The sequence below is a fragment of the Psammomys obesus genome, unplaced genomic scaffold, assembly GCF_907164565.1.
Source record: "Psammomys obesus unplaced genomic scaffold, mPsaObe1.curated_primary_1811, whole genome shotgun sequence".
Taxonomy (NCBI): Eukaryota; Metazoa; Chordata; class Mammalia; order Rodentia; family Muridae; genus Psammomys; species Psammomys obesus.
The window spans coordinates 33783935-33796579 of record NW_026596069.1 but is presented as its reverse complement, the minus strand read 5'-3'; the positions used below and the strand labels follow the sequence as shown (position 1 = coordinate 33796579).

The following is a 12645-nucleotide window of genomic DNA, read 5'->3' as shown; positions in this document are numbered from 1 at the left end:
AAATTTGCTGTTTTCTCACTTTTTTCCTTTTATTTCAATATGCTTGAGTAATCAAGGAAGATTTTAGAAAAAAAAATGTATCCTAAAAGGCTGTGTAATCAATGATTACAGTTTTTGAGGAAATGATTTCATGTATAAATAAAGCCTGTGAGAGAGAGACACAGGTTGTCAGAGTAGGTCAAGCCATACCAAGGGCTTCCTCTCTGTCCCATCTCTCGTGAAACAAAACTAAATGGCAGCCTGCATCTGATTCTTTGCCTGCTGCTCTTGCATCCACCTGCTTCAAAAGCCCGGTGCTCAACCGGGGCTCGACCCCAGCAAGCCACGAACAGTACTGATAATCACGCCATCACACCTCTGAAAACAGGAGAGAACTAGCTCTTCTGTCAGTCTGCAGTCTTAGACATATGGCATAGAAGCATCCACTCTTGGAACCTCCAAAAAAACTTAGCATGTCATCCAAACTAAGTAGACAGCTAAATGCTGCACTTAGCAAGTCCTTCAAAACCCAAGTGAAGTAGATTTGTGGCTGGCCGTCAAGGCAATGGGTGACTCCAAGAAGCTGGGACCAGGCTGATGCAGAAGAAACAGAAGTAGCAAGAGTGCCCTCAGCTCACCGTGTGATCGGTTACCTGGAGAAGGAACTGTGGGCAGGAGCCTGGCATGGTCTGAGCAGAATGCACAGCACAAACCAAATACTTCCATGTCCTAGCCGTGGAGTCCGTGATCAGCACTGGATACAAAAATAATGAAAGGAAGGAGGAAGGGAGACTCGGCCAATGTGCGCCTCCCCTGGCTCCCATTCTGTTCTGAGTGAAGGTATCCCTACCCACAATTCTTCACAGAAGATAGCCTGAGGCACAGATGAATGGGCTGCCCCAGGGACAGCAGGGAAAAACTGGTCAGGGTACCATTTAAAATAGAAAGAATAATAAGGGTTGGCAAAGGTAGAAGAAAGTTGAATATTTACACATCAGTTATATTATGGCAGATGCTGCAAAGGTCCCAAAACAAGGCGAGGGGGCCCAGAAGTCACAAGTTTGAGAAGCTGACCATTCTGGGTGACAGTGGGTAACCTTGGGAATCAAACTAATGCCAAATAATCATTAGTTCACTTTTACCTTTTCCCACACCATCTGTCAATGCCACTGTATGTTAATAAAGACACATAAATTTCTTTTCCAATAAGGTCAAGAACAAGTGAAAATGACTGAGAAATACCTATATCTAGTTCACCACTATGTGTTTTGAAAGAGTGAATTTTCTGGCTACACAGGATATTCTTTAAATTTACCCCATTAGCCACATTCAAAGGTCCCAAATCCACCAGTACCTTTGCTTCAAGAAAAATGCAAAAACTGTGGCCAGTGTACACTCAGCACCCAAGATGATGAGAAGACAGAGCAAAGGAAAATGGCAGATGACAAATGTTTCCTAGAGAAAGAGGACCTGGCTTAGATCCAGTGTCCCGCCTTCACCCCATGAGATACAGAGAAGCAGAGGAGAGCCACGTGTCTGCAAGTCCAGAAGGCCAAGTTCTTAGACGGACATAGTGCAGGCAAGTTGACAAGGGACCAACTAGCTGCAAGCAAGAGGAGTATCTTGTTTCTCAGCCCAGCGTGATGCAAATTAATTTGTAAAGCTCCCACTAGCATGCTTGTTAATGACCTCCCAGCATGGTAGCCTGAATGCTCATACAAAGGAGCCCAGGTGTCTATTTCGACACAAATAACTCCTTCAGAAACAGAAAGTTAGTCTAAGATTACTAATGCTTAGCATAAACTCTGGGGTACAGACACAACCCAGAGTTGCTGTCTCATTACAGCATGTCAGCTCAGCGGAGGAGAGAACTTCCCAGCCAAATCAAAGCCAATCTATACACCTCGCCAGGTGTATGGTTCCAGCAGTTTGTCTACCCTCACTGGAGCTGCCTGAATGTGGCTCTGGCCATGAGTCCAGAGCGGGAAGAGAGCCACCATCAGCCTGGCTGCTTTCATCCAAGCCAGGAAGAATAGGGACTGAGATGTGGCTTTACTAACCCATAGAGCCATGGGCGGAAGCCCCTCACACCCAGATGCCACTTGGTCTTGTCCTGTGTTCCTTGGAGGCGAGCCATATACCACAGTGTTACCAACCTGTGCTGAAAACAAGCACAAAGCCTTTTTTACTCAGAAAAAGAAACTAGTCAAAGCCCTTAAGTTGCCACTCAGAACTATCTAGACTCACTTCTGGGAAATAATGTGCAAAATAAAATGTCTGCAGAGATCAGATGGTACAGGCAAGCATAACACCTTCTAAAAAGGAGGAGGGAACAACAGAAAGACAACAGAGGTTGTAGCAGACTCTCTTTACAACAAAATGAATACTTCTTTACAATTTAAAATTGAAACAAACATATTACGACATCATGTTCCACACTCCATACACCAAAGAAATGAGTTCACAACACTGTTTATGATATATTTGGGTTTTGAAAATTTTAAATGCACCATGTCAGACCCCATCAATCAGAGCAATGCAGTCACTGGTTGGAACACAGGGAGAGTATGAACCTGAGATGTGTAAGGACTGGAGCACTGAAGGCTCTGTCCACACTGGGCAGTGAGCCGGGGGGGGGGTGGCTGGCCTTAGCATACAAAAACCTCCCTTTGTCCTCCCTCCCAAATAACCAGCTTCTGGGGAACTCAACAGACTCCTTTAATCTCCAGACCAGATCTTGATTTATCAGTACAAATCTGGAGCCCTTACTCTTTCACCTGCTGTTCCTCTCATGGTCTACATTCTAATGTCTACTAAAGGCCCCAGGCATCAAATAGCCCAAGTTCTGTCCTTGCTTAACTGCCATGGTGACTGGCAAGAACAGCCTGCTTAAAATGGCTCCTGCATTCTGATATGCAAACAAAGGCTCCAGGAAGACAGAAACAACATGCTATGACTCAACCACACAGGAGACCCTTCTCTGAGCCATCAGTCTTGTGGAAAAGGGGGTTTCCCTCATGAAAAGCAGGACCAAGTTGCCTCAGCATCTCTTTGCAGTCCCTTCTCACTGAGATACACAGGCAGCATTCTTAAACCAGAAAGAGGCTCTCCTGTTCTCAGCCCACACACCACAGGCCATGTGATACCGACAGGGCCCTAGCTTAGAGGCAAGAATGGAGGGTGGGAGGCAATGACACACCCCATCCAGGCCAGAAGCCTGCCGTTTTGTTTCCTCTGCCACTGCCACCTCTAGCATTCCTACAGACCAACAAAGCAGGCCAGGGCCAGCAGAAGGCCAGCCTGTGCACTACAAGGAGACCTTTCAGGACCCACCCTCAAGCACCGCCTGAGCATGAGGTCAGTCTAATTCTAGCACCACAGAACAAGCTGACTTTGTGGCCAGAGAGCAGAACCCCGTGAAGGCAAAAGGATTTGTTTTACCCAGAGTGACCTCACTCTCTATGCAGGAAGCCTGGCCAAACCATTTTTAAATAGGTACATTCAGAGGCAGCATGAAGCATTCACACACACCCTGTAAGACGCTCGGGGTACACCTCCTCTCCCTCCTTCTCCTCTTCCCCCTCCATCTGATCTCTGGTCCCAAGTCACCCCAGTGAACTCACTTCCCTCAGTCCCTCCCTGCTCCATGACCACCACACGCTTGGGAATCCACAATGGCTCCACCTTTATCCATGGACCAAACACCCTTTCTTAAAACTGAAATTCCTGTGGAAATCTGGAATGTGACCCACCGTCTTTTTCCTGTCCCTCCGCACATGCCTCGTCCTTGCTCCTTCTCTGCGATTTAGCTACACAGTCCAGTGGTTAAGCATATATTCTGACCACCTCAAATGCCAACTTTGCCTCTAGGTGGCTGTAAGGCCTGGCATAAACTAGTTACGTGACTAATTGCTTCCTCACCTGTGGGATAACTACAGCACAAGTGTATACACAAGAACGGTGGTAATGAAGGATGACAACAAGCAAAATGCTCAAACTAAAATCTGGCATATGGTATTAGCCTATAAAAACCAGCTCCTAAAATACTTATTATGTATATACACCACTTCCTTCATGAAGCCTTCCTGGGCAACACCAGTCAACATCTTCCTTTTGAAAGTCCTGTCAGCAGTCAGGAAGCACAGATGTGGAAGTGGATGTTAGGAGCAGGAGGCGCAGGGTACGCATGGGAATCGGATGTGTAAATTATTATGAAATGTATGCTTCAAGCACACAGCTCTGGCTTCTAAATTACCTATACAACTGCAACTGCAGTGCTTCACACCAAGAGACGTCACGTTAATAGCATACCTACAGTTCTGGGGTTTTTTTCCGCTTGGACCTAAGGCTTTCATTCTACTTGTACCGAAAACTTAAGAGCAGCTGAGACACAGAACTCTCACCACAGGGCCGCGGTGGGTCATCAGACAGCTGCTCAGGACAGTTAGAAAGAGTATTACACTGCCGGAAAAATAAAAGTCGTCTATGGAGGGCTGGGGGTAGCTCAGTGGCAGAGGGCTTGCTGAGCCTGTCTCAGGGGAGGGGCATGAATGTGAATGCAGGCACCTGCAGAGGCCAGAAGAGGGTGCCAGATCCCCTGGAGCTCGAGCTCCTTGAGAGCTAGATGAGGTGGGTGCTGGGAACTGGTCCCCTGCCAGCCCAGTACGTGTTCCTAACTGCTGAGCCATATTCCCAGCCCTATAGGTTCACACTTCTTTCCCCAAGCACAGCAGGTTAAACCCCAATGCCAACAGGGACTAGGTGGTAAATCTATCGACCAATCAGCACAAAGCAAGGCTGGCATAGACCCCGTCAAGGCAGCCAAGTCCTTAGTCTCTTTGCTCCAGACCGCCACAGTATCTTTCCACATAGAACCTCTTACTTTCTACCTTGTTTTAGGCCTCAGAAAATGTTCCATCTTTTTTTCTGAGTGGCAAACTTCATTCTCATATAAACATACCATGTCTTCCACTGTGGGGCCTTAATTGGAAGCTTTACAGCAGTTTACTCTCTAATCAAAAGCACACAATTACAATTAAAAATGAATGCATTACCCAACTGGAAGCTCGGTGGGCCTATTCTAACTAAAGGATAGGATAAAAATAAACCAAGGGCCTGTTAAGGAAATGGTTGTTGGGCTGGGATGTATGTCAACAGTAGAAGAATTGCCTAGTGCATGCCAGAACCAAAGGTTCCATTTCCAGCATGGAGAGATGGGAGAAGAAAATGGTTGTTTTAAAGCAGAGCATATTTAAAATGACCACAGTGTAGCACAGGGTTTGATTAGGAGCTGCTCCAGCTGAGGCCATCACCACTCTAAAGGGATACAGAACCAATTACAGGCCTGGCTTCTCTGCCACCTCACTGCCTCCTTGGGAGGATGAAGGGCTGAGTGGTAATTTAAAGGGAAATGGGCTTGGATGGCTAAGCTCCCATCCACCACTACCCCTGGGATGAGAGCTGCTGCCCTCTCTTCTGCCCAGCTGAGCCCTAGTGGAGGAAATCTGTCGTGAACTATGTCAATGGACCACAGGTGAGTAAAGCCGACTGGCTTAGGAGCACAGGAGGAAGCCCAGCTTACTACAAATGCAAACTGAATGGTTACACGTGACTTGTTAGGTTCATACACAGAATATCTGGCTTCTACTTGCTGACATTTTCGTCTTTTCTTTCAAAACCTAGGACAGGAAGAGTCATGCTGTTTGCTGGGCTTTCTTGAGACTCCCACACTCTGGACTCTAATACAGCTCATCGAAAGGACTACTGTGGAGGAACAGGAAAGGACCCTACAAACATCTCCATAAACATCACACGCCAGGCATCCCTGAGTACACACTGCCCAAGAAATAGCTGTCCCCTCACTCCCAGAGACAGCCCTCAACAAGTGACCTGTCTAGAAAAGTTAAAATCATCACAGACTCTCTCCTGGTATCTGTGGTGCTATCCAAGCTGCATCATCCTTTCCATAAAGGCTAGACTAAGTGTTTATAACAAGCTGAGACTTGAAATACCAGCAGCCAGCCTTCTGACAAAGAGATGTGCAGAGTTTTACAAACAGAGACTCTGTTTCTATCAGAGACAGCCATAAACAAAGCGGAAACCAAATACACCCTCTGACATCAACATTCTCCGCTAACAGCAGCTATGGCTGCTTTATTAGGGATAAAGCTCCCAGGGCTGGAAAGATGGCCCAGGGGCTAAGCACAGTGGCTCAGGCTTGCTGCCTGAGCATGAAAATTTAGATCTTGGATCCTAGCACCTATGTAAAAAGCTGATCATGCCCACACATGCTTGCAGCCTGAGAGCTGTGGGGATGGAGAAGAGTATCACTGAGGTTTGCTGACCTCCAACCACCAATCTAGCTCTAGGTTTAGCGAGAGACCTGGTCTCAGAGGAACAAGGTAGAAAGTGATGAGTAGAGCGCCTGTTGTTCTCCTCCAGCCTCCATGCGCACACCTGTGGATCATGCATACACAACACATACCCATACATCAGACCAAACACTAATCAGCTGATTAAAGATCAGGCTGTTGAATGTCTGCTTGGCCTGAAAGCAGTGGACAAGCTTGAGAAGATTCAGAGGCTAGGTTTAGTGTTTTGAATGAGAAATGTCCCCCACAGCCTTAGGCATTTGAGCACTGGGTCTCCCACTTGGTTGGTGGTACTATTTGGGGAGACTTAGGTGGGGCATCCTTAGAGGAAGCATGTCACAGGGGGTGGGGAAGCAGGCTAATTAAAAAGCCTTGCCTACTTCCACTCTATTCTCTCTGTGCTATGGCTCAAGATGTGAGCTCTCAACTTCCTGCTGCCTTGCCTACCATTGCTGTCACCCCAACCCACCATGATGGACTCTTATCTCTCTGGAACCATAAGCTGGAGTAAACCTTTTCTTCAATAAATTGCCTTGGTTACCATGTTTTATCACAGCAATAGATAAGTAACAAACCCCAAATCACAGTGTGGTTGAACCCAGTCCTCTGACTTAAGTTTCTCATCCAACTTATCAAAAATCACAAACTTACATGCTCCTTCATCTGCTTAGTCACAGAGGGTGACATCATCACACAGCAGAGGCCGATGACCAGGATGAAGTAGAGTAAATACATGAAGCGGGTGGTTCTCGACTGTCGGGTCTTAGGGCAGCAGCCACAGCAGAGGAAACAGCCAGCAGATCCGCAGCAAGAGGCCAACTAGGAAAGACATAAACATCTCGTCAGAGTGGGCTCTTGTGACTTAGCAAGAAACACAGGTTTTTCAGGGTCATGGAACATGAGCCTCTGAAACCGTGAGAATCCCAAGGGTGGATAAGGAGTGTCTTGGTATTCATAAGCCCCTTTAAACCCTGCCTGAGTCTTGGTAAGCCCCTCTCCTCGGTCATTTTAGGATAGGGTCTGCCTATCAGGAGAAGTCAGCCATGGGACATTGCAGGCTGGAAATTTTAGCTGCCTGCTCTCCTCTTGGGAGAGAATAAGTGATTGAGTTAAATGGCCAATGGCTGATGATTGAATCAGTTGTGATACACAATGGCATCTCTACAAAACCCCTCATCAGTAGGATTCAGAACTTCTTTGTTAGTAAGCATGTCTATGTACACTGAGAAGATGTGCCCATCACTATGGAGACAGATACTATTGCAGTCGACACCCTCTGGGGCTCCTCATCCTGTGCATTTTGCTATGTGTTTGTAACCTTTGTGATAAGCAAGAAAACATAGTACAGAGCTTTCCCTAAGCTCTGTGAGTGATTTTAGGAAATCACTGAACAGTAGGTGGAAAGGGTAGAAACTCAGGTTTATACCCAATCAGATAGGCAGACCATAGGTTCAGATATGACCAGCCTCTGAAGTTGGGACACTTTTGTGAGACTGTACCAAACCTGGGTAGTGTCAGATTTGAACTAAATTATAGGAGACCTGTTGGCATCCTATTCAGACCCACTACTTTACAAACATTTGCCCTGGATTTTGCTTGTGGACCTTCCAGGATACAAGCTGACTATTCTTTTGGTCTTCATAACCACAGGACACGAGCCTGGTGCATGGCAGAGCTTTTGCTAGAGCTAGTTGAATACTGTCTCAAATGATGAGCACTAATGGCTTGTGAGATGGCCAGGAAAGGGATAAACAGGAAAGGGATTTCCTCAGAAGTACACAGCCATTACACTTAAGAGAAAACAAAGGTTCTGGGTTCAGCTAAGAGCAAAATCAGTAGCTAAGAACAAGAAAAAGGATTACATGAAAGAAGAAGAAGATGAAAAACAAGAAGCTGGACTCAACAATACAAATGTCAAAATCCAGAGTCTAAGGATGAACTGTGACACCTAGAACATGCTGCGAGGGAAAGGGAGTGATTGAAGAAGGGAGCCTGAAGCCGAAACTCCAAAAACAGGTACCTCTTCCACATGCACAGTCTTATGCCCTTCAGCAAATCTTTCCAGGCTGATGAGTGGCGCATGAGCTCCGTGGTCACAGAACTCCTGCTGAACAACTAAGAGTACATGACCATGTGTGCAGCACATGCATGTAGAGGCCAGAAGTCTGCAGGGGATGTGGCTCCTAAGTTACGTCTCTACTTTATTTTTCAAGACAGAGTCTTACATCAATTCCCCCTAGATGAGCTGGCCAGCAAAACCCTCCTGTTCCTGCCTCCACAGTGCTGGAACTACAGAGGCAGTTGCCATACCCAGTTTTTTATGTGGGCTCTAGAAATCAAATTAGTTCCTCATGCTTGAACAGCATGAACCTTACCAACTCAACATTCTCTCTGCCACCCGTTATTGGGGACTAGGTCTTAAGCTACATGTCCCTTACATACTGCTGTGGCCATTTGGAAGATGCCTCAGATGCACCTGATGCGAGGGTGGAGCTTTGATCCAACAAGGCTTCTACAAAAGAAATTACCGTATACTGCAAACTATGTGAGTATGAACACTGATCTATATTGAATCTAAGTCTTAATATGATCAGGAAGTTTGGGACTTTGCAAAGCTTTAAAACAAGCACCAGTTACAAGACTACATTATAAAACCATGTACAAGGAGACTAGATAACAGATACTAGCTAATGCAGCAAATTACAATGCTGTCATAGATCGCAGAAGTCTGGTCACCTCACAAACGTCATGAAAGCACGAGTGTCAGAGCCTCTGTCTTTCTGTAACATCGCCTCAAATTCTTGATGTCTTCTCTGTATCTTGCATGCAACATTCCACGCCATCTTCCTCAAAAGGCTAAACCATGCCACCACTTTATAAAAGAAGCAGATCTCCTTGGCCTGAGCCAACATATCACACTGTGTGCTACTAGCACACTGCATGTGTTTTTATCCGACACAGCTGCCATTTCCTTTATAATTCATCCATCCTGTTAGCTGTGTTTGGTTTGGGCCTCAAGCTCCTCCCAGGTAGTGGAATTGTAGGCATGAACTATCATATGTGCTAGGCTTGAGCCCAAGGTCATGTACATGCCAGGCAAAGCACTCTACCAACTGAGCTACACCCCCAGGCCACTTGGTCCCCATACCTAATCTCTGATTTTACTGACCTCTTTCTACATATGCGTTCAGATCTTACTCTCTTTCTACCATCTCTTCTCTCCAGCCCCCAAAACAGCTTGACTCTCTCGGCTCTCCCTCATCTTTTGTAGCTTTTCCTTAAACCATGTTGTCTCAGATAACTAGATTTGCTGCATTCCAAGATCAAATGTGACAAAATAATTAGCCTATTTGGAAAGAAAACTCCTTCAGAAGCAGTTTGCTATAGTTTGAACCTTAAGCATTGCCCAAATGCCCACGTGGTAAAAGACTGGCCCAGCACCATACCTAAGACAGTGGTTGGTTCTCAACCTTCCTAATGCTGTGACCCTTTAATATATTTCCTCATGCTGTCGAGACCCCCCCCCCCCAACCACAGAATTATTTTTGTTGCTACTTCCTGACTGTAATTTCGTTTCTGCTATGAAACATGAATAGCTGTGTTTTGTGATTGTCTTAGGTGATTCCGTGAAAGGGTCATTTGACCCCCAAAGAGGTCACTGACCTAAAAGCAGGGCTTAAGCAAGATGGGTCACACAGAAAGATACTACGAGGCCTGGCTCCCTGTTAGTTATATGCTCTCGTCATGATGTGCTGCTTGTCACAGGCACAAAGCAACAGGAGCCGGTAAGCTTCCTCCCTTTACAGGCTGATTGTCTCAAGTATTTTAGAACTAGCTAGAAAGCTTCAAGCTAAGATAAACTGTACCACCGGCAGAATCAATGGTTAAATTTATTATTTCCACAGAAGGAAAAACAAATATGCACAGACATTTAAATTTGTTTCAACAGTGACAAAGAATATTATGGAAAATACTAAAATGAAGCAAGTGGCTTAATTCTACTCTTTCATTAAAGTCATATATCAATGTATGCATTGTATTTGTCAAGCTTTACTCTTTCTTATAGTGCTACGATCCAGTGGTAGAGAATTTGCCTAGCGTGTGCAACGCCATAGGTCTAAACACAGCACTGCCAAAACCCAAACATATGTACATTTATATGCATGTACATATTGTATAAAAATCCTAAAAAATGTTGCAATTCAGCAATACTATATTCAACTCTACTATACCAAGAGTTACCCTTCAGAACAAACTATACCAATAAACAAGGAAAGGCACACATTGCCTTAAGTTAAATTCTGACAAATGTACCAGGTGGAAACCAAAAACAGTATCTGTAAAAGGAACACTAGTATTCCAGAAAATTCCTACTCCACCTGTGCTGACTGGCCCCACTTTGGGGAAGACAAAACTTAGAATAAAATAGGTTTATCCAGCCCTGCCTCCAGAGTTTTATTACTTTGGCATGCTGTTCTTCATCTCAGACAATTCCTAGCTGGCCTAACTCCAGACTGTCACAGCTTGGAGAGAAAGCTATTGTCCCATTCCTGGCTCTACAGTGCATGCACCTTTTGCCAAACAAGTCAGGCCTATAAAACAAATAATCATGGGGTTTATGAAACCAAGACTGAGCTGTAATATAAAGTAATATAAAATATAAAGCTGTGGGAGACAAAGGGAAGATACGGACTCATCAGATATAACAAACGTGCCACTGTGCTGGGGGATGCTGTCCAAGAGGGGATGGTGGTCACGGGAAGATAGTGGTATCATTAGGAAAGCTGACCCTGGGAGGATGCTGGTCACCATGGAAGGATGCTGAGCATCAGTGAGGAAGATGCACCTCCATAGTAATGGAATGTATTTAAAACATTTCTGTTTTCCATTCAGTTTTGCTGTGAGCGTAAACCTATTTTTTAAAGCCTTTTCTTTAAAATAAAAATAAAGAATAAACCAAGCAGTGCTATCCACCCTTACCTCACTGAATGGAGCTGAACGAGTAATGGATAACGAAGTCACTGGGCGGCAAACCCCTCAGACGAAAGCACAAGCAACCCCAGTCCTGGGGCCAACGTCACAGGCCACATGCTGAACTACCAGCATCATATCACAGAGGACTAAGGACTACAATTTTTACTTTACTCCTTTTATTTTTTGAGATTATAATTACATCATTTTGCCCTTCCCTTTCCTCCCTCCAAACCTTCCCATATACCCCTCCTTCAAATTCATGGCCTCTGTTTTTGTTAGTTTTACATGCATATATGTTCATACATATATATTCTTAAATATATGCACACAACCTGCTCAGTGTGCATAGTGTCATTTATATGTATGTTTTTAGGGCTGACCACTGGTGTTGGATAACAATTGGCTCTTCCCTGGGACCTTCTCCCCTGCTCGCTGAATTCCTTAGTTGTACATAGTTCTTTGTGTAGGTCTGAGGCTCAAGAGCGATCTTCGTTATAATTTTTGAACTCTTCAGAAGGCAATGCTTTCAATTCTTCCACATTCATCCTGGCAGATACACACCCTAAAGTACTCAGAGTTAGTTACAAACATTGGGAAAAGCCTCATGATCTACCTACACAAGGTTTAGTGTTAACATAATTATGGGCTATCTACACAATGAGATACTGTTTTGAAATAAGTAGGTTAGCCTTTCTGAGCCCGTGTCTCCTTCAAGGTTCACATACTGAAGCACTAACCCCCAGCACCTGACAATGTATGCCACTTTATTTGGTCTTTGAACCCAGGGGCTCATGTCCTGAACATGAGAATACAGAGTCCCAGGGACTGCCAGGTGAGCCTACTTCATGGGGCCACTTATAAGGCAACCTGCCAGAACCTTGCTCTGGGGGCTTTTACCTCTGGAAATGAGAAATTCAATTTTTGTTTAAGGCATGTGGCTGGTGATGTTACATGTGGCAGCCACATATGCTGACACAGACTATCTATGCACAGAGGTATATAGAGCCTTGTGGTACAAGACTACTAACACTGACTACCAGGGGAATGGACCCAAATATGTAGAGGACAGAGAAATCTATACTCCTCAACACTCAAGCTTTTACTGTGTGTGCGTATTACTTTTGCTTTGCTTTGTCTTTTGGAACAGGATCTTATAAAGTTCAGGCTGACCTCAAACTCACTAAATACGTGAGGCAGGTCTTATCCTCTTGATTCTTCTCCCAAGTGCTGGGATTACAGGCAGGTGGCACCATACTCGACAAGTAGTCAGACTTCCTTTCTTTTGCATAGTGATGCATGTGCCCTGGCCAGCACTGCGACT

The 12645-nt window shown here is 45.1% G+C and overlaps 1 protein-coding gene across 1 annotated transcript in view; it reads right to left on the bottom strand.

Annotated features, from left to right (window-relative positions):
- Nucleotides 1-12645, bottom strand: part of Serinc5 (serine incorporator 5) — a 98373-nt gene that overhangs the window by 45403 nt on the left and 40325 nt on the right. The window contains exon 2 of the mRNA XM_055625420.1: nt 7002-7169. Within this exon, the coding sequence (XP_055481395.1) occupies nt 7002-7169 (168 nt within the window). The remainder of the gene's footprint in view (nt 1-7001; nt 7170-12645) is intronic.